Here is a 23,322-nt window from a genome sequence, read left to right as displayed (position 1 = left end):
TGTTCAATTAGATCGTGGCTGGTCTAATTACAAACTTAAATTTACATTTCTGGCTGATCACTAGTAATTCTTCACCCCTTGCAATCTAGCTCTGCCTTAAATGTATTCAAAAGACTGCTTGCACAGTCCTTTTGTAGAAGAGTTCCATAGATTCCCAATACCCTGAATTGTTGCAGTCTTGGTGATCTAGTTTATAGTTCCTTTCTGGAAAAAGGATGAGATTGGCTAAGCTAGCATTTGACCGAAGTAGTCAAATTAATATTTTGGCAGCAAAACTACAAACTGCTGCAGAAACTGAGCGGGTCAGGCGTCATCCCTAATTGCCAGCATCTGTGTCAGTTAAAGGAAATAGGAAGAAGACCCTTCATCTGGGCTTGGACTAGAGAGATTATGGCCACATAAAGAGGTGAGGGGGAGAGTTGAAGCAAAAGCTTGCAAGCAATAGGTAGCTCTCGGTGAGGAGGGGCAGATTGGTAGATAGGTAGAGATAGCATTGGACGCTCAGAGGTGAGTAGCGATGACAAAGGGCTGCAGGTTATGGATTCGGAAAGAAAGCCAGAGTGGGACCAAATAGAGGAGGGATGATGGAAACAGTAGGGAGGAGGGGATAGGAGATCCAGTGGGAGGAGTGTGGGTGATGGTGTCGGTGGGGGAGGGTAGAGGATATAGTCAGCTTCTGAGTGGGGGGGGTGCATGAAACATAGAAAATACTTGAAGGAGGAGGCCATTCGGCCCTTCGAGCGAGCACCGCCATTCATTGTGATCATAGCTAGAGTGGTGGTTTGGAAAGGGGTGTGTGGAAGGACCTTGGGAAATCAGAAAGATAGAAAAGGGAACAGAGGACGAGTAAGTTACTTGAAATCAGATAATATTGTGTTTATTCATTTGGGTTGTAGGGCAGAATATGAGTTGTTGTTCTAATAGTTTGCACTCTGCCTCATCAAGACAGCAGAGGAGGCAGACATGTTGGCATGGGATTGGAAAATTGAATTAAAATGGCCTGCATCTGGAAACAGAGATATAATCCTGAGGCTTTATAAGGTACTGGTCAGACCACATTTAGTGCATTGTGAGCAGTCTTTAGCCCCATATCCGAGGAGGGATCTGCAGGCATAGGAGAGGGTCCAGAGGAGGGTTACAAGAATGATCCCGGGGATGTTTGGGTTAACGTATGTTGAGTACGGAATTGGGAGGAATTGGCTTGGATAGAGTGGATGTGGCGAGGATGTTTCCGCTATTGGGACAGTCGAGGACCAGAGGACACAATCTCAGAATAAACGGACGTACCTTTAGAAAGGCAATGAGGAAGAATTTATTTTGCCAGATGGTGGTGAATCGGTGGAATTCATTGTCACAGACGACTGTGGAGGCCAAGTCATTGGGTATTTTTAAAGTGGAGATTGAAAGATTCTTGATCAGTAAGGGTGTCGAGGGTTATGGGGAGAAGGCAGGAGAATGGGGGTAGACAAGGAAAGATAGTTTAGCCATGATTGAATGACAGTGTAGATGCGATGGGCCGAATGGCCTAATTTTGCTTTGTGAATTTCTAAGCTATAAGCTCCAGTTAGCCATTGCGGAAGGAGTACAGGTGCTAGATAAAGAGAGGCCTAGTATGCATTTGACCTTTCTGATGTAGAGGAGGACACATTGAGAACCCCATATGCAATAGATGAGGTTGCTGGAAGTGAATCTCTCTCACCTGGAAAGCTTGTTTGGCTCCTGGGTTGGAGGTGTGGGCATGGGTGTTATTTTAAAGATAGACACAAAATGCTGGAGCAACTCAAGGGGTCAGACAGCATCTCTGGGGGGAAAAGGATGGGTGATGACAAATGATCTTGAGCAGGGTCATTGGTAGGTTCATTGTTGGCTAGGGAAGGTAGGATCTCAATAGAGAAACAATGCGTGGAACTGGTAAACTGGTCAATGTATGCTAGAATGCTTGAGAAATTCCATTCCTTATTAAATATTGTTGCTGTAACGTAAGCAATGAAAGAAGCCAGCTGGAATACAGCAATATTGTAAATGAAATTAAAAAGAACACAAAATAGGCCATTTAGTCAACATGCCTGCCCTGCCGTTCGATATGATCATGCCAGATCTTCTCTCCAATTATGTGTTAATTCCCCATTGCCCACGATTCCTTGATCTTTAAAAAAAATCTACTTCCTCTGAATACTGCCAAAGATCTAATTTCCAAATTGCTTCAGGGCAGAGAATTCCAGAGATCGACACAGCGAGAAGTTCCCACGCTGCATGTTTTTAAAGTCTGCCCCTCTAATCTTTTAACTATGTCCTCTCATTCAAGTTTCTCCCACTTGTAGAAACATCCTACCATCTGCAATGTTATCTTCTTCTTGCGTATGGCCTGCACAGCCTAATGTTGTAGGACAACTTGTTCTATTTGATCTTATTTGTCTGTGCACGCCAGGTTGATTGCATTCGTCGAAACACGTGAAGGTTGCAATCTTTCACCCCTGCAATGTTATGTCTCTTTATGATCATTGATGCTTCAATAATATCACACCTCATTCAACTGAACTCCAAGGAATATAGTCACAAAAAGCTGGAATAACTCAGCAGATCAGACAGCATCTCTGGAGAAAAGGAATAGTTGTCATTTCCAATTGAGACCCTTCTTTAGATTTAAGAAGAATATAGACCTACCTACTTCAGCTGCTCGTGATAAGATGTCATAATTTGGATTGCACAACAATCTTGCAAAATTCGACTGTTTTTCACGTCATTGTATTTACTCTTGTATTTATCATGTGCATTATTTACTCTGAGTTTCATTTCATTGCACCATGGTGTAGATAATTGATAATAAACTAATCTGAATCTGAACCTTTTAATCCCAGAAATTAGCCGAGTGAATCTCTCTTGACTTACCTTTTTATACCTGTAACACTTTATTAACAAGGAGGACCAAAACTCTACTCTGTACTCTGGTGTGGTCTGAACAGTGCTTCCCTATTTCTAACTACCAATCCTTTTGCAACAAGTGCCAATGTTCTATTTATCTTGGATCTATAGTTCCTTGTTTCTACCATTTACTTGCACCTGCCTACTAATATTTGGCAATTTATGCAAAAGAATGCCTAGTTATGCACTCGGCTCGTCCACTTAACCTACCTGTATCCTAGTGCAATGTTCCTATATCCTTGTCTATTTTCATGGCATCAGCTTACCTGTATGCCGTGAACTCTACTCCCTCCTGACGATTGATGCAAATTGTAAATAATTAATCCTTGGGATACCCATCTGGTTATGTACTTCCAATCGTAACAAGATCAATTTCCTCACTGGTTATTGCATAGAAGCGTATCTTCAATCCATACAAACATCATCTTGCCCTGATATTGTGAATTCTAGTTTAGTTTATTGTCACGTGTACCGTAAATGTTTTGGGTTATTGAGGATAGCCCTTCCTGAGCTGAAACATTACCTATTCATGTTGTACCACATGACCCGCTGAGTTAGTCCAGCATTTTGTCTTTTTCCAAAATAAATGCAGACCCAGCCTGCTGCCCACTTTGTTTAAAAGAAATAGAAATACATTTGACTTCCCTGTACTTTTTTTTAGTTGTCTCAGCTTATCCTTAAATTCGCTATTGCATCAATGTGCTGGGCATGTGCTATGTCAACCTCCAGAAATTTGACGTTGCTAACTCTCCACCCTTAACCCATTAATGTATTGTTGCCATTGTTGTTTCAGCACCATTCAATTGGGTGTTAAATCTCTCTCCCGTAGACTGTCATCACCAACCGTGATTCTCGTAACTGCAGCATTGCTATTGCCACAATTTAGATGGTATTGGAGCTGTGCTTAGCCACATAGTCCTGGCTGTAGAGCAGGGGAGCTAATTGCACAGTCTTGATGTGTAGCCTTGTTGATGGTCAGTGAGGAGGAGATATTGTTACTGATCCGCACTGTTCGTGATCTCCCAATGATGAAGCCAAGGAACAAGTTGCAAAAGAGAGTACAGACGGTCAGGTCTTGAACTTTGGTAATGAGTTAGGAGGGGATGATATGTTAAATGCCAAGGTGTAGTTTATGAACAGCAGCTTGAGGTATATGTTTCTGTTATCCAGAATGGAGAGCCAGTGATATAGCACCTGCTGTTAACCTGTTGTGGTGAAGGGTAAATTGATGTGGGTTCAGGTCATTTCTGAGGCAAGAGTTGATTCACAACATAATGGTCCTCTTGAAGCACTTTAATATAGTGATTATAATGGATGTAGGTGTTATGTATGTTGGTCTTTGAGGCAGGTCCCCATGCTCTTCTTGCGCACTGGTACGATCAATGCCCTGACTAATGTGTGCTGCCTTCACCATAACCTCTACTTGGACTTTTCCTAATGTAACCACTGGAACCGCCTCTCCAACCCTCTGCCAAATCCACTCTGACTGTTGATCCGTTTAGTTTCATTTTTAGGTTCTTTCAAAGGTAGGATATCTCCATATTAGTATGGTACTCAAGATGGACCAGCACTTTGTACAAACTGATTATTATATCCTGTAATTTGTTCCACTTCTGAAGCTGCATTCTTGGACCCTATTTTCCAGTAAAGCACACAGATTCCTCAATTATGTCTTATACTGTGGATTATTTATGCTGTTTTCTGCCCTAAACTAAGTTAATGTTTTAACTTTTTTTCAATAACTGTCTGCCAGTCAAAATGTCTTTGGGACTGTCTGCCTTACAGGAGAGGAAGTGCAGGACATCTTAATGTACAAAGTTGGATATTGGTATTAAGTTGGCATTGGTTTATTCATGTCACCTCCTCAGATGGTGCAAAATTGTTTTGCATGCCATCCAGTCAAACCATATTGTTAATGAGTACAATCAAGTACATGTAGTGCTATGATAAAAAAAAATAAAGGAGTGCAGAAGATAGTGTTGCGTTTACAGAGAAAGTACAGATAAAAAAGTAAGTGCTGCCAACAAGGTAAATTGGGAGATCATGACGGCATCATTAGCTTATGGGAGGTCTGCTCAGTAATCTAATAAGTGGGGAAGTAGGTGTACCTGTGTCTGGTGATATGTGCTTTTAAGCTTTTGTATTTTCAGCCTGACCTGGGAGGGGAAAAGAGGACATGTCCTGGGTTTAAGTGACCTTTATTCTGTAAGCTGCTTTCCTGAGGTCGTGTGAAGCATAAATGGAATCCGTCTAGGGGTTAATTTATGTGATGGACTGGGATGCGTCCGCAACTCTATGCAATTTCTGACAATCTTGGGCAGAGCAGTTATCAAACCAAGTTGTGACGCACCCCGATGTGATGTGTTCTAAGATAGACACAAACTGCTGGAGTAACTCAGCGGGACAGGCAGCATCTCTGGAGAGAAAGAATGGGTGACGTTTCAGGTCGAGATCCTTCTTCAGACTGATGTGTTCTAAGGTGCATCTGTAGAAATTGGTAAGAGTCATTGGAGACACGCTGAATTTCCTCAGTCTTATGGGGAAGTAGAGACATTGGAGTGCTTTCAAGGTTGTAGATCAGAAATATGAAAGAACACTAGGAAGCTAGAGAAGAAATTACAGGAGCCTTGGCTGAAATATATGCATCATCCTTTCCAACGAGAGGTCTGGCAAGACTAGATGGTGGCTAATGTTGTGCCTTTATTTAAGAAAGGTTAAAAGGAAAATCTGTGATCAATAGACCAGTGTGCTTAACATCTGAGGTTGGTAAGTTGGAGGGGATGCTGATGGATAAGAGATCAATGCATTTGGAAAGATAAGAGTTGATTGGGGATAGTCAGCATGGCTTTGTGTGTGGGAGGTCATGCCTCACAAATGTGAGGTTACTTTTGAAGTATCCAAAAAGTTTGAGGGCAGACCCAGAGACACAGTCTATACAGAATTCAGCAAGGCCTTTGATAAGATTCTGAGTGGTAAGTTACTCTGGAAGGCTAGATGAAGGGATCCAGAGCAAGGTACATCATTGGCTTGATGGTGGGAAGCAGAGGGTGATGGTGGAAGAATAGAATAGAATAGTTTCTTTATTGTCATTGTAACATGAACCATGTACAACGAAATTGTAAAATGTCAGCCAGTCAGTGCACCATTCAAACATTTCTAAAAGCTAACGATACATACAAAGTAAAATATTTAAAAAGATAAACAACTAAAATAAATATCATAAAAATAGCACGCATAAACACCCAGCCCTACATCCTTCTGTCGATTTCATGTATGTATGTATCGCCCCTGCGTTCCTTGGCGGCTACATTTAGTGCCTTTATAGCAGTGGGGTAAAAACTGTTTTTAAGTCTGTTTGTCCTTGTCCTTGTAGATCTGTACCGTCTGCCTGACGGTAACAGTTCAAACAGGGAGTGACCGGGGTGGGAAATGTCCTTTATAATACTCTGGGATTTTTTGATGCAGCGGGAACTGTGTAAGTCCTCCAAGGTAAGGAGAGGGCATCCGACAATCCTCTGGGCGTTGTCAATGGCCCTCTGGAGCGCTTTCCTCTGAGCCGCTGTGCAGCTGGTGTACCATACGCATACACAGTATGTTAGGAGGCTCTCAATGGAGCACCGATAAAAGGACAGCAGCAGTCTCTGAGTGATGTTATTCTTCCTGAGCACCCTCAGGAAGTGCAGTCTCTGCTGGACCTTTTTCAGCAGCGCAGAGGTGTTCACGCTCCACGTCAGGTCCTCCTCAATATGGATTCCCAGGAAGCGGAAATCCGCCACCCTCTCCACACAGTCCCCTCTGATAATTAATGGTACCATGTCCGTTTTATTCTTCCTGAAGTCTATTATTACCTCCTTGGTCTTTAAGGTGTTAAGGAGCAGGTTATTTTCTCCACACCACACTGTCAGCTGCTCCACCTCATCCCGGTAGGCGTACTCGTCCCCCCCGGAGATGAGTCCCACCACCGTAGTGTCATCCGCAAATTTGACAATGGTGTTTCTGTGGTGGGCGGGGATGCAGTCATGTGTGTAGATGGTGTAGAGCAGGGGGCTCAGCACGCAGCCCTGTGGAGAGCCGGTACTGAGGCTGAGGGCCGTGGATGTGTGATGGCCCACTCTGACTCTCTGGCTGCGACCCGACAGGAAGCTATTTATCCACATGCAGGTGGAGTGTGGAAGTCCCAAGTCCCCCAGTTTGTCCACCAGTTTGTGGGGAAGGATGGTATTAAAGGCAGAGCTGTAGTCCACAAAGAGCATCCGCACGTAGCTCCCCCGCTGCTCCAGGTGGGACAGTGCAGCATGGAGAGCTGTGGCTACAGCGTCCTCTGTAGATCTATTCGCTCTGTACGCAAACTGGTGGGGGTCAAAGCTTCGGGGCAGGAGTGATGTGATGTGACCCCGGACCAGTTTTTCAAAACACTTCATCACCACTGGTGTGAGTGCGACTGGCCGGTAGTCGTTGAGGCTGGAAATGTGGGGTTTTTTGGGCAAGGGGACTATGGTTGCGGACTTCAGACAGGGTGGAACAGTGGACTGGGCCAGAGACTGGTTGAAAATCCTCGTACAGACTCCAGCCAGCTGGTCAGCGCAGTCCTTCAGCACGCGTCCAGAGACGCCGTCGGGTCCAGTAGCCTTCCTTGGATTGATGGCCCGCAGCGTGCGCCTCACCTCATGCTCCTCTATCTTGAGGGTTAGGCTGCTGTGGACCATGTGGTGTGATGTGGCTGTCTCGGGTGGCTCCACTTCAAAGCGAGCAAAGAAGAGGTTCAGCTCCTCTGCCAACGAGGCGTCACCTTCAGCAGCTCCAAGGTTGGTCTTGTAGTTGGTGAGGTACTGGATCCCCTGCCACACCTGCCTGCTGTTGTTGCTGTCCAGGTGGTCCTCTATCTTCCTCCTGTAGTCTGATTTGGCCTCTCTGATGCCTCTCTTCAGGTTAGCTCGGGCCATGCTCGAAGATTGTTAGAGGTCCGTGACTAGCCTGACTCGAGGATTGGTACAGGACCCATTGCTGTTTTCATATATATCTCAACAATTTGAATAAAAATGTACAATTTAATAAGTTTGCAGATGACCGTGAAGACATTCATCAAGATTTATTGTGGATTCTTGTGGGCACTGTGGCGCAGTGGTAGAGTTGCTACCTTACAGCGAATGCAGAGCCAGAGACCCGGGTTCTATCCCGACTATGGTGCCGTCTGTACGGAGTTTGTACGTTCTCCCCGTGACCTGTGTGGGTTTTCTCCGAGATCTTCAGTTTCCTCCCACACTCCCACACAGGTATATAGGTTAGAGATAGAGATAATCTTTATTGTCATTGTACAAGACAACGAAATTCTGTTGGAGCAGTCCTCCAGCTGCACAGGAATATAAGTATAAAAATACAATTTAAAAAAAAGAACTATTAAAAAATTTAACTATAACCATAAACATACAGGAGTATTGGCGGGTGTGTGAGAGAGAGGGGGGGGATCAGTGTGGGAGGGGGATAGAGTTCAGTAGTGTCACAGCTCTATGGTAGAAGCTGTTTTTCAGTCTTGTCGTGCGGGCGCTCAGTATCCTGTATCGTCTTCCTGAGGGCAGAAGGGTGAAGAGACAGTGTCCAGGGTGAGTGCTGTCTCTAAGGATGCCCTCGACCCTCCGGATGCAGCGGGTCCGGTAGATGTCCTCCAGACTGGGGAGCTGGGTGCCAGTGATCCTCTCAGCAGTCTTGATGACGCGTTGGAGAGCTTTCCTGTTCTCTGCGGTACAGCCAGAGTACCATACTGTGATGCAGTATGTAAGAACTGACTCAATGGCTGACCTGTAGAAGCTCACCAGCGGCTGTTGTGGGAGACGTGCCCTCTTCAAGCACCTCAGGAAGTGAAGCCTTTGTTGTCCTTTCTTGGCCGTCGCCGTGGTGTTGACGGTCCAGGTCAGGTCGTGGCTGATGTTGACCCCGAGGTACCTGATGTTCTGCACAGCATCCACTGTCTCGCCGTTAATGGTGATGGGCTGATGGACGAAGGTCTTCGGTCTCCTCCTGAAGTCCAGGATCATCTCCTTTGTTTTTTTTCCGTTGAGGATCAGGTTGTTCTCACGGCTCCAGCTCACCAGGTTCTCTACCTCTGTCATGTAGGCGGCCTCGTTGTTACTCGTGATCCTGCCTACCACGATGGTGTCATCTGCAAACTTAAATATGGTGTTGGCCTCGTGGGTAGGTTTGCAGTCAAGAGTGTAGAGGGAGAAGAGGAAGGGGCTCAACACACAGCCCTGTGGTGCACCGATGTTCAAGGTGATGCTGGAGGAGACCTGCCTCCCCATGCGCACAGTCTGTGGTCGGCCGGTGAGAAAGTCCAGGACCCAGCTGCTCAGGTGTGTGTTGAGGCCCAGGTGGTCCAGCTTAGTGACTAGTTTATGGGGGTGGATGGTGTTAAAGGCGGAGCTATAATCTATGAATAGCATCCGCACATAACTGTCCCGCTGGTCAAGGTGTGTCAGGGTGGAGTGGAGGGCCAGTGACACTGCGTCCTCCGTCGACCTGTTTGCCCTATAGGCAAATTGGTGGTGGTCTAAGGAGGGGGGGATGCTGGTCTTCAAGTGTCCCAATACCAGACGTTCGAAGCACTTCATCACCACCGGTGTCAGCGCCACTGGCCGATAGTCATTGAGGGACCTGATGGCTGATTGTTTTGGCACAGGGATGATTGTGGCTGTCTTGAGGCATGTGGGGACGGAGGCCTGCAGCAGGGATGTGTTAAACAGGTCCGTGAGCACCGCAGTCAGCTCCCCTGCGCAGTGCTTCAGAACCCGCCCTGGTACTCCGTCAGGTCCGGTGGCCTTGTTGGGGTTGATGTGCTGCAGGGTCCGTCTCGCGTCGTGGGGGCTCAGAGTCAGCACTGGTGGTGAGGGTCCCTGCTGTGCCCGTGTGTTGTCACTGCTGTCGGCGCAATCAAACCTGGCAAAGAAACAGTTCAGGTCGTCAGGGAGGGATGAGCTTTGTGCGTGTGTGGAGCTGTTGTAGCCGGTGATGGTTCTGATGCCCTGCCACACGCGTCGAGAGTCTGAGCTGTTAAAATGCTCCTCGATACGCTTCGTGTAGCGGTGCTTTGCTTCCCTGATGCCCTTCCTCAGACTGGACCTTGCTGTTCTGTAGGCCTCTGCATCACCTGAGTGGAAAGCTGCATCCCGGACCTTCAGCAGACCAGTTACAGCGCCATTCATCCATGGCTTAATTGGCTTGTTATAAGTGTAAATTGTCCCTAGTGTGTGTAGGATAGTGTTAATGTGCAGGGATTGCTGGTAGGCGTGGACTCGGTGAGCCAAACAGCCTGTTTCAGCACTATCTCTAAACTAAACTAAATTGCTAAGGGACTAGATGGGAAAGCATTAAGTGTATCTAGGAAAGTTATTTGGAGCATAATGAAGGGGCACTTTGGAACCAGGATCCGTAATTCTACTAGTTACAAGATAGTTATGGAAATTGGTGCACAGGTTAGTCCTAAATTAGGGGAAAGCAAATTTCAATACCATCCGATAGTAACTTTCAAAATTGATTGAGAGGAGATTTGCAGAATTGCAAAAGATTCTGGATGTATGTTAAGAACAAAAGAGTATTAGATTCCCTTGAGGATCAGTGTACAGTAAACTCTTGGTTTAACTGATCCCTTTATAACGGATTTTGGTTATAGTGGATAGACCTGCCCAATGGCATCCTGGCTTGCATAGCCTCCCCAGCTCCAGCTTCCAACGCTACCCCTGGCTCACAATGTGCACTAGAGAGTCCTTGTTCACCCACCCAGTGCTTCCACACCTCAAAAAATTATTTCCTTAAATAGAATCCTAAACCTCCTGGAATTGCTACACACCGTTCAGGAAAGACTTCAAGGCCGTTTCACTCCCTCCCCTAGGAAAATCTGACCATGCTGCCATTTTCCTGTTGCCGGAGTATAAACAGAGGATAGTTCGGGAAGCGGTAGAGACGAGGGACGTAAAGCGGTGGTCCGACCAGTCAGAGGCCATGCTGCAAGATGCACTGAGTGATGTCGACTGGAATATGTTCGAAGCAAGTTCCAGGGACGTCAGTGCGTTCGCGGAAGCAGTCACGGACTTCATCACAACAGTAACCGACAACATCGTCCCCACGGTAAGGGTAAGCACCTTTCCGAACCAAAAACCTTGGGTAGACAGGTCTGTTCGTGTGGCCCTGAATGCTCACACTGCTGCCTACAACTCGGGCCTGGCATCAGGAAACATGGACGTCTACAAGGCAGAGTCCTACCGACTGCGAAGGGTGGTGAAGGACGCAAAGAGAAGGTACAGAGACAAGATGGAGTTACAGATGGAGCAGCAGGACACCAGAAGCCTGTGGCAGGGGCTATGGATTGTAACCAACTACCGGAGCACCCCTCCCTCATCCGCAAGTGCCGGCACCTCCCTAGCTGATGACCTGAACTCCTTTTACGCTCGTTTCGAGAGGGGCAACACCACTCCAGGTCTGCCGACTATCGACAATACCGCCAGCGGGCTGGCTACCGAAGCTGAAGGGAGGAATGTGCACACATTCTCGCTGTCCGAGCACGACGTGAGGAGGGCTCTGAGACGGGTGAACACGAGAAAAGCTGCAGGCCCCGATGGCATCTCGGGGCGAGTACTCAAGTCCTGTGCTACGCAGCTAGCTCCAGTGCTCACTACATTATTCAACCTCTCCCTGGACAATTCCGTGGTCCCTGCCTGCTTCAAAAAATCCATAATTGTACAGGTACAAAAAAATGCCTCCCCAGCCTGTCTGAATGACTACCGTCCGGTGGCCCTTACCTCGGTAGTCATGAAATGCTTTGAGAGGCTGGTGAAGAAACACATCTGCGCCTTCCTCCCTCGGAACATGGACCCGTTGCAGTTCGCATACCGTCCGAACAGATCCACGGACGATGCGGTCTCCCAGGTCTTGCACACCGCTCTCTCCCATCTGGACAGCCAGAAGGGGGGCTACGTGAGGATGCTGTTCATAGACTACAGTTCAGCCTTCAACTCGATAGTCCCCATCAGACTGGCCGGGAAGCTAATGGAATTGGGGCTCAACACCTCCCTGTGTGCCTGGGTCCTGGACTTTCTCACCGCCAGGCCCCAGGTAGTCAAGATGGGAGGGAATACATCGAAGTCCCTCACCCTGAGCACAGGATCGCCCCAGGGTTGTGTCCTCAGCCCCCTATTGTACTCCCTGTACACACATGACTGTGTGGCTAGGTTCAGCTCCAACTCAATAATTAAGTTTGCTGATGACACTGTGGTAGTGGGCCTGATCTCAGACAACGACGAGAAGGCCTACCGGGAGGAGGTGGCTGGTCTAGCACTCTGGTGCCAGGATAACAGCCTCCTCTTGAACATCAAAAAAACGAAGGAGCTGATCATGGACTTTAGGAGGGCACATCATCCGAGGACGTACACTCCATTGAGGATAAATGGGGATCCTGTGGATAGGGTGAACTGTTTTAAATATCTGGGAGTCCACATCTCCGAGGATATGACATGGGCATCACACGCCTCAGCACTCGTGAGTAAGGCAAGGCAGCGCCTTTACCACCTCAGGCAATTGAGGAAATTCAGAGTGTCTCCGAGGATCCTCCAGTGCTTCTACGCAGCGGCGGTGGAAAGCATCTTGTCTGGGAACATTACCATCTGGTTTGGGAATTGCTCTGCCAAGGACAAGAAGGCTCTGCAGAGAGTAGTGCGTTCGGCCGAACGCACTATGGGAACTTCACTTGCCCCCCTGCAGGAACTATACATCAGGAGGTGCAACTCCAGAGCCAACAATATCATGAGAGACCCCTTCCACCCCTGCAACGGACTGTTCCAGCTGCTACGGTCAGGCAAACGCCTCCGTTGCCATGCAGTGAGAACGGAGAGGTTGAGAAGGAGTTTCTTCCCAGAGGCCATTCGGACTGTAAACGCCTATCTCACCAGGGACTAACTCTACTGAACGTTTTTCCTTCCATTATTTATTATGTAAAAGAATATGTGTGTTATGATTGTGTTTATAGTTTGTTTGGTTGTTTGTCTTTTGCACAAAAGTCCGCGAGCATTGCCACTTTCATTTCACTGCACATCTCGTATGTGTATGTGACAAATAAACTTGACTTGACTTGACTTGAATTTGGTATTTCCTGAAATTTTCAAAAATGCTTCCTGCGTGCTATTTGTTGTTTTTTTTCGTGGGCACACGTTAACAACACAAAGAAGAACAAGGCAAAACAGAACTATGTAACTACACCATATCTGCCTGCTTCTGTTTCTCAATTGTACAGTGTTATGCACAGCAGCTTCCGTTGCCTCCAACAGCTTTCGTTGTCTTCATTTTTTCAACCTCATCTTATGTGTCCCTGTCTCTGCTCTCTCTCCCTCCCTCTCTCCCTCTCCCTCTCTTCGTCCCTCTCTCTCCCTCCCCCTCCCCCTCGACTTCCCTCCCTCCCTCCTTCTCTTCCTCCCTCTCTCATCCCCCTTCCTTTTTTCTCTCCCTCCCTTCCTCTCTTATTCCCTCCCTCTCTCGCTCCCCCTCCCTTTCTCTCCCTCCCTCTCTCCCACCCTCTCCCTCTCTCCCTCTCTCCCTCTCTCCCCCCCCCCCCCCCCCTCTCGGCCTCTTGAGCCCACCCACCGTTCTGTAAGATCAAGGCCAATCCCAATGTATGCAATCGCCCACTAGTAATTTTTCACCACGAGGCTTATCCAGAATTCTACCACTGCCTGAATAATAATCAAAGGCTCAACTTCCATTGAGAAAGAGAATTCCAAAGACTCATTATTATACGAGAATTTTCACGAACAGCCTGTGATCCATAGCGCTGTGGCCATAGCGCTATGTTTAAAGCCCATAGCGCTGTAGCCAGTAGCGCTATATTTAGAACCCATAGCGCTGCAGCCGACAGCTCTTTGTTTAAATCCCCACGCGTTAAACTGACAGTGCTCTACTTAAACCTTTGAGCGCCAAAGCGGCAGTGCTGTGTGTATTACCTTTACACCCCTTCGCGGGTCGGATGCGGAAATTTCCCGAAATTATTCCATTTCCCTAAAATTACCCGAAGACAACCAGAATTTTCCGAATTTCAGGTAATTTCCTTCAAAGTGGAAACACTACACCCACCACACATGCCCCATCCACATTAGTCCCACTTGCCTGCCCTCAGCCAATATTCCTATAAACCTATCCTTTCGACGTTCCTGTCCAGATGTTTTTTAAACGTTATAGGACCTGCCTCAACTACCTTCTTCAGCAGCTTGTTCCATATACCTATGTGTTTAAAAAAAAAGTTGCCCCTCCAGGTTCCTAATAAATCTTTCCCCCTCACCTTAAACCTGTGGTTCATGATTCCTCTTCTCTGGGTAAAAGACTCTGTGTGTTTACCCTATCTATTTCTCTCATGATCGATAAGATCACCCCTCAACTTCTTGCACTCCAAGGAATAAAGTGCTAGCCTGCCCAACCTTTCCCTATAGCTCAGGCCCTCGAGTCCTGACAACATCCTCTCACTTTAATGTCATCTGCAAACTTGCTAATCATGCCTTGTACATGTCATCATGTCAGCTACATTGGTAGATAAAAATAGTGAGACATATGAAAAGTGTGGGTTTATTGTGTTGTGCTTCTCTTTTTACATCACGGAAAATGAATATGCAGGTACAAGAAGCAATATCAAGGCAAACAATATACTTCAAACATGCAGGGCCTACTGATACGGCACCTGGTATTGATATCCTTCTTATCCAAAAGATAGGCTTGATCAAGGGAGTACAGTGGAAAAATTTAAGATGGATTCTTAGGATGGGGAGATTGTCCCAGAAGGAGAAATGAAAAAGGCTGGTTTTGTAGTGAGAAGAATGAGACCTGTAGAATTGTAGAATTTGACAGGATAAATGCAGGGATGTTAATTCCTCAGTAGATGAATCAAACATCCCCACCTGGATTTAATTACATTTCCAAGCCCCGCCCCTCCCGCCATGGAGGTGGCCTCGCTGTTATTTTTAACCAGAATTTTCGTATCACTGAACTCACCTTCCCCCCAGTAGCATCATTTGAATTCCTCGCCTTCAAAGCCCTTTCCTCCATGACAGTCATCCTCATTTACCGGCCACCTAAACCAAACCCCTCCTTCCTATCTGACTTCACTGAACTCCTCACACTTGCCTCATCCCTCTCCTCACGTCTGCTGCTACTTGGTGACTTAAATATTCACATGGACTCCCCCACCTGCAAGCTTGCATCTGAATTCGCCTTTTTACTGGACAACTTCTCTCTCACTCAGCACGTCACCTTTCCCACCCATGACAAAGGTCACATCCTTGACCTGGTCTGCTCCACAAATCAACCGGTACTCGACCTCCATCCTTGCCTCTTCCCCCTCTCTGATCATAAGCTTATACGGTTCACCATCCCTTCTCCGACACCTCGCCCCCGCTTCCTCCGAGAAATCACCTTCCGTAATCTAAAATCCATTGATTCCCACATCTCTCTGACCTGCTCTCCACCACTCTCCCCCTGGACTCAACCCCCATCTCACCTGATGATCTCACAAACCATCTCAACTCCACCTTGTCTACCTCCCTCAACACTCTGGCCCCCCTCAAAACAAGAACCGTAACTTTCAACACATCCTCACCCTGGTACACACCTGCACTTCGTAAACTGAAACAGACTGGTCGCCAACTCGAACGACTTATAAAGAAATCATCTCTCACAGTCCACCTTGAAGCTTACAAACTCCACCTCACTGACTACAAAGATGCCCTCATTGCTGCAAAATCTGCCTACCTCTCCTCCATATTCACCGATCCCTGCCTAAACCACAGAACCCTCTTCTCCACAGTGGGCAACCTCCTCAAGCCTCGAGCCAACACTCTCCCTACCTCTACTCCGGATCTCTGCAACTCATTCCTCCACTTTTTCGCTGATAAAATCAGCACCATCTATCAATCTTTATCCCCTGTACCCGACTCCCCAGCATCTACTCCACCACCTACCAAGGCCCCTCCTTTCAACATCTCCACTGACCTCCTTACCCCTCCTCCACACTGCTTCCTCTCCCAGTTTGACCTGGTCACCCCTATTGAAATCTCCAAACTCATCAGCTCTTCCAAACCCACTACCTGCTCCCTCGACCCTCTCCCCACTCCCCTGTTGAAGTCCTGCCTCCCCGTTCTCTGCCCCTACCTCACTAATCTCTTCAACTCCTCATTGTTCCAAGGAATTGTCCCCTCCGCTTTCAAAACTGCTGCCGTTACACCAATCTTAAAGAAACCTGGTCTTGATCCCTCCTCTCTCATTAACTACCGCCCAATCTCAAACCTCCCCTTTCTTTCAAAAACCCTGGAGCGTATCGTTGCGTCGCAACTTCATTCCCACCTCCTTGCGTATAACCTACTTGAACCGCTCCAATCTGGCTTTCGCCCCCTCCATAGCACAGAAACTGCTCTCCTCAAAGTCCTCAACGACCTCCTCACCTCTGCTGACACTGGTTCCCTCAACATCCTCATCCTCCTCGACCTGAGCGCAGCCTTCGATACAGTGAACCATAACATCCTGCTCACCAGACTCAAAGACCTCGGCATTGAAGGCTCTGCACTCAGCTGGCTCCGTTCCTACCTTTCCAACAGATCCCACTTCATCTCTCTCCACAACCACACCTCTGCTACAGCCGCAGTCACTCAAGGCGTTCCCCAAGGCTCCGTACTCGGCCCCCTCCTCTTCATCATCTACATCCTCCCCCTTGGTCAGATACTCCGCCACTTCAATCTGGACTTCCACTGTTACGCTGATGACACCCAGATTTACCTTGGCACCAAATCCCCCCACAACACCCCCCTCTCCCATATCAACTCCTGTTTGTCAGCTATAAAAACCTGGATGCAACATAATTTCCTCAAACTCAACAGCGATAAGACAGAATTCCTCCTCATAGGCTCCAAAGCCACACTCAGCAAAATCAATAACCCCACTCTCACCATCGACGGCACCACTGTCTCCCCATCTCCCCAGGCCCGCAACCTTGGCGTGATCTTTGATTCCACCCTCTCCCTTGAGCCTCACATCCGCCATGTCATTAAAACCTCCTTCTTTCATCTCCGCAACATCGCCAAACTCAGACCCTCTCTCACACCGCCTGCTGCTGAAAGACTCATCCATGCCTTCATCTCCTCCCGACTGGACTATTGCAACTCACTTCTCCTTGGCATCAGCTCCACCTACATCAACCGACTCCAACTGGTCCAGAACGCAGCCGCCCGACTCATCACCCACACCAAATCCTGGCATCACATCACTCCAGTCCTCAAAAAACTTCACTGGCTTCCCATCTCCCACCGGGTCGCCTACAAAATCCTGGTCCTCACCTACAAAGCCCTCCACCATCTGGCCCCCCCATATCTCCCTGACCTCCTCTCCCCCTACCAACCCTCACGGTCCCTCTGATCCACATCAGCCGGTCTCCTCTCCATCCACAAGTCCAACCTCCGCAGTTTTGGGGACAGAGCCTTCTCCAGGGCAGCTCCCAGGCTCTGGAACTCCCTCCCCCAACTGATCCGCAATTCCGTGTCCCTCACCATCTTCCAGTCCCGCCTCAAGACCCATCTCTTCACCTCTGCCTATCCTTAGCCCCACGTCCCCGTCCCTTTTCATCTGTGCATTAATTGCCTCATACTGTGTTTTGTATTGAATTCTGTCTTTACTTTGTGTACTAGTCATGTCTCTACTATTTATTTCATTCTCCTTACATGTTTTTCCTCTTCATGCTCAATTTTTGTAAGGTGTCCTTGAGACTCTTGAAAGGCGCCCATAAATAAAATTTATTATTATTATTATTAGATGTGTTGAGAACTAGGGCTCGTGTTCTCTGAATAAAGGGTCAGCATAATGGGCTGAGATGAATAAAAATATCTTCGTCTAGAATTCATCTTTGGAATTCTGTACTCAGTAATGTATCTTTCAGGGCAAACCAGTGTCTCATTAATGCCTTTGACATTTAAAAATGACATGGATGTTTTCAATGTAAGCTTTTATATCAGAGAGTTGCAGAATTATTTTCCAGTTTAAATGACCAGTAGAGGGACTTGATTTAGGCTGGAAAACTGTAAAATGTTGGTTGCGGTTCTGACAACCTGAAAAGGGCAAGGTTAAAGGTACCAAAAATGTAACCTTTCACTAAAATATATTTTTAGTATAGGTTTGTTTTGATTTCAACTTCAGCGGGATGTCTCTAGCTCCTGTTGACCTCAACAACTTTACTACAGGTCCACCACTGATTTTTCCAGCAACTGTTGATCAGGCACTTCTAATCCAGACTAAATTACAAGAGTGCACTTGAAATTCACTGGGCTGCCACAGATGGCATTGCGTGTGGCGTGCGCTTTTTCAGGCGTGTCCCTACATCCCGAAAGAGTTATTTGTTTACATCAACAGTTGTTGCTGGTGATCCCTCAGTTTTGTGCAATTGTTAGTTTATTTTGCTTACATTTAATCTTAACAATGGCTTCTAAGCAAGGTCCAAGTGAGTTGTCATGTCAAGCATAAGCACATTTAATTTACATTTAATATTTGTTTCATTTAAACTTTTAGCAGTCCATGGTGCTTTAGAGATATGGAAGGGGTATAATTAGTGGGTCAAAGGTGTATTGTTGTATCATTATTAAAATTGGTGGTGAACCTGTACTAATTTCCAAAGTAGACCTAAAATGCTGGAGTAACTGGCACCATCTCTGGAGAGAAGGAATGGGTGATATTTCGGGTCGAAACCCTTCTTCAGACTGAATACCACACCTGTACGAACTTCTACTTTACCCTTAAATTCACTTGGACTATCTCTGATACCTCTGCTCTTTCTCAATCTCCCTGTCTCTATCACATGGGATGTCTATTACAAACCCATAAAAACCCAAAGTTACCTTGACTACACCTTCTTCCACTTTTCCTCTTGCCAGGATGCCATTCCTTCCAGCATTAGCATTTTCTGTGTCACCGATATTCATGTACATCTTCGTGGTGAAGCTAGAGACTGCAGATGCTGGAATCTTGAGGGGAAAAAACAGTGCTCGAGGGACTAAATGGGTCAGACAGCATCTGTGGTGGGAGTGGACAGATTACATTTCTGGTTGGGATCTTTCCTCATAAGCTGTTTCTTGTTTATGCATATCTTCAAACAACCTTTGTATTGGTTATTTGCAAAAGTATAAATTTGTACCCGTCTGAAGAAGGGTCTTGTCCCAAAATACCATTATTGCTATGTCTTTGGAGGTCATCAAATGTGGTTCTTGAATGGGCATTGTTATTATTACTTTTTAAAACCACATATCGTTTCAGCAATATTCTTGCTGATACAAATAAGAAACATTATTAGGTACATCTTGCTTATTCAAAATATACTGTATAAATTACAAAATATGGATGCGTTATTTTCGATGCAGTATATTGCTACAGGGAATTGTTATGTAAAACATTTTGAATGTGCAGTTTTAATTGATTCAATACTTTCTTTACAGGGCAAATCCTACATGTATGACCATGTTTTTCAATCAAATTCAACGCAAGAGCAAGTATACAATGCCTGTGCAAAAAATATTGTCAAAGGTAGGTTATGTTCATGAAAAGGAGCTGTGCTGAATTTGTTTCAGAAATTCGAGTACTAAAGAATTTATAAAATTACATTGTGTATATTATAATGTACTATAAGTGATGAAGGTTTTGGGGTTATAAGTTGATTGATTGTCTCACTTCAGGAGGTTCAAATTTATTTTGCATATCAATGCCGAACTGGTGAGAAATTCAGAACACTCATAAACGCAGATGTTGGTCCAAGTAGTTCTACCATTAAACCAACTTTAATTAAAAAGTAGAGAAGTGTCGGATGATTGCACCCATTATGGCAAAATCAAGTGATTTGCTTATTGTTTCATGTTAAATTATGTTGTGGTATACTCTTCCATCAATCAATAGAGAATCCATTGTATTTCTTGTCCGAGAACACTAATGCAATTATCAAGAAAGCTCATCAGCGCCTCTACTTCCTGAGAAGATTACGGAGAGTCGGTTTGTCAAGGAGGACTCTCTCTAACTTCTACAGGTGCACAGTAGAGAGCATGCTGACCGGTTGCATCGTGGCTTGTTTCAGCAATTCGAGCGCCCTGGAGAGGAAAAGACTACAAAAAGTAGTAAACACTGCCCAGTCCATCATCGACTCTGACCTTCCTTCCATCGAGGGGATTTATCGCAGTCGCTGCCTCAAAAAGGCTGGCAGTATCATCAAAGACCCACACCATCCTGGCCACACACTCATCTCCCTGCTACCTTCAGGTAGAAGGTACAGGAGCCTGAAGACTGCAACAACCAGGTTCAGGAATAGCTACTTCCCCACAGCCATCAGGCTATTAAACCTGGCTCGGACAAAACTCTGATTATTAATAACCCATTATCTGTTATTTGCACTTTATCAGTTTATTTATTCATGTGTGTATATATTTATATTATGGTATATGGACACACTTATCTGTTTTGTAGTAATGCCTACTATGTTCTGTGTGCTGAAGCAAAGCAAGAATTTCATTGTCCTATACAGGGACACATGACAATAAACTCACTTGAACTTGTCATATTTTGTTCAGAGCACTGAAATTCCCCCTTCTCAACTTTACTCAAATGTCTCCTTGTTCCATTTAAAGATCCTCCAACCTATAACAAGGTTGCTATTCAGCTCTCCTAATATCACTCTTTTGGTTCAGTCAAAATAGGCTTTTATATAAATGGGACTTTTTGGTGCTGAAATTATTAGAATTGCCAAAGTTTTCCAATTACCAGTTTGCATCTTGTTGGCACACTGTTGCACAATTTAAAGATGCAGAATTAAATAAATATCATTTGTACTCTTAAATATTTCCATACATGAGCAAAATGCTCAGGTTTGTTTACTAATCTTTCAACATATTTAACAACAGATGCAAGATTCAATGCCTTGCCACTTTTCTGAGCCACCTCAGGTTTGAAAGGATTCCATGCCCCAAACTGGAACTGGGTGGTGCATTTTCAATGTAGAAACAATGAACTGCAATTGCTGGTTTCCTGGAAAGATATAAAGCGCTATAGAAGCTCTGTGGGTCAGAGAACATTAATAGGTGAAGTCTCAGGTTGGGACTCTTCTTCAGACTGATTGCAGGGGCTGGGGGAAAGAAGATGTGGTCTGACCATAGTACACAGTAGTTTGAGCATGACTTGAGTCTCACTATTTTTCCTGTCTAATTTCGTGTTCTAATTATATGATTGAATGATAAAGCATGGAAACAAACACTCTGCCACCTAATCCGTGCCGAGCATTGACCACCTGTTCACCCTAGTTCATTACTCACCCTGCTTCCTTTCAAGACTCTACCCCCCCTACTCCCAAATCCTCCGTCTACGCCGCATCTGCGACAAGGTTTTCCATACTAGATCATCGTAGATGTCCTCATTCTTTAGGAAACAGGGGTTCCCCTCTTCCATTATAGATGAGGCTCTCACTAGGATCTCCTCCATATCCTGCAGCTCCGCTCTTGTTTCCCCCCCCCCCCCCCACTTGCAACAAGTACAGAGTCCCCCTTGTCCTCGCTTTCCACCCCATCAGCCGTCGCATACAGCATATAATCCTCCAACACTTATCGTCACCTCCAACGGAATCCCACTACTGGCCACATCTTTCCATCTCCATCTCTTTCTGCAGAGAACGTTCCCTCCACAACTCCCTGGTCAACTCATCCCTTCCCACCCAAACCACCCCCTCCCCAGGTACGTTCCCCTGCAACCGCAGGAGATGCATCACCTGTCCCTTTACCTCCCCCACTCAACTCCATCCAAGGACCCTGACAGTCTTTTCAGGTGAGGCAGAGTTTAACTTGCAACTCCTCCAACCTCATCTACTGTATCCGCAGTTCCAGGTGTCAACCAAGCGCAGGCTCGGCGATTGTTTCACTGAACACCTCCGCTCAGTCCGCCTTAACCTACCTGATCTCCCGGTTGCTCAGCACTTTAACTCCCCCTCCATTCCCAATCTGACCTTTCTGTCCTGGGCCGCCTCCATCGTCAGAGTGAGGCCCAGCTCAAATTGGAGGAACAGCACCTCATATTTCGCTAGGGCAGCTTACGTATGAACATTGACTTCTCTAACTTCAAATAGCCCTTGCTTTCCCTCTCTCTCCATCCCCTCCCCCTTTCCCAGTTCTCCCACCAGTCTTACTGTCTCCGACTACATTCTATCTCTGTCCCGCCCACTCCCCTGACATCAGTCTGAAGAAGGGTCTCGACCTGAAACGTCACCCATCCCTTCTCTCCAGAGATGCTGCCTGTCACGCAAAGTTACTCCAGCATTTTGTGTCTACCCACCCTGGTTCTATTATCCCATTTTCACATCCCCTCCCTACATACTAGGGACCAATTAGGCTGCAAAGTTGCATGTCTTTGGGAGCTGGCAAACCCATGTGATTACAGGGAGAATGTGCAACTCCATGCAGACTGCATGAGGTCAGGAGCTACCTAGCTCTCTGGCACTGAGGTAGCAGCATTTCCAGCTGCGCCACTGTGCCGCCCTTAAACACATTTGAAAAGGACCACTATATATTCCATTCCCAATAGCTATTTGGGTTGTGTTCACACATTACACATTGGTATTGAAAGTTACAGCATTCATCCAGTTGCGTGTTGGTTTTACTACATCTAAAAGTGTGAGAGCTGTGATTGTGAATATTTGGAATTCTCAGAGACCTGTGGATGATGAAATAAATATCTGGACTTTAAGGGTTTCCGAATTATGGGAATCAGTTAGGAAACTGATGTTTAGACTAAGATCAGATTGCCTATGTTATTGAATTATGGAACACATTTAAAGGTCAATATTTGGATTCCTTGTATTGTTCTGGGCTTTATCTCAAGATCAAGGGCCAGAAACCCGGGTTTGATCCTGACCACGGGTGCTGCCTGTACGCAGTTTGTACATTCTCCGTGTGACCGCGTGAGTTTCCCCCGAGGTCTTGGGTTTCCTCCCACACTCCAAAGACGTACAGGTTTGTAGGTGATTGTCGTGGTAAAAATTGAAATTCTCCCTTGTGTGTGTTGGATTAGTGTTAATGTGAGAGGATCGCTGGTCGGTGCAGACTCAGTGGGCTGAAGGGCCTGTTTATGCGCTGTATCTCTAAACTAAACTAATCTAAACTATGTAGCTGATTTCCCCGGTATTGTTAACATTTACAAAAATAAATATTTTGAATAGCTGAATATAAATTAGCAATCAAGATTAGAAATAGTCCGAATTTGAACACAATCCCTACCAACTCCTTTCAACATGCACCTACCTCATGTCTCTTCATAATTTTAAATTCAATATTTAGTGTTTCTCACTCTTTCTAATTTCGCACAGGCGCTTTGGTA

The 23,322-nt window shown here is 46.1% G+C and overlaps 1 protein-coding gene across 3 annotated transcripts in view; it reads left to right on the top strand.

Moving 5' to 3' along the window:
- kif5b (kinesin family member 5B) overlaps positions 1-23,322 on the top strand; it is a 99,198-nt gene that overhangs the window by 16,618 nt on the left and 59,258 nt on the right. For all 3 annotated transcript variants that reach the window (XM_033045376.1, XM_033045395.1, XM_033045386.1), the window contains exon 2: positions 19,416-19,503. In XM_033045376.1, coding sequence (XP_032901267.1) covers positions 19,416-19,503 — 88 coding nt within the window. The remainder of the gene's footprint in view (positions 1-19,415; positions 19,504-23,322) is intronic.

This window comes from Amblyraja radiata, chromosome 2, assembly GCF_010909765.2.
Source record: "Amblyraja radiata isolate CabotCenter1 chromosome 2, sAmbRad1.1.pri, whole genome shotgun sequence".
Classification (NCBI taxonomy): domain Eukaryota; kingdom Metazoa; phylum Chordata; class Chondrichthyes; order Rajiformes; family Rajidae; genus Amblyraja; species Amblyraja radiata.
Note: the sequence above shows the minus strand (reverse complement) of the source record. Positions and strands in the feature narration are given on the sequence as shown.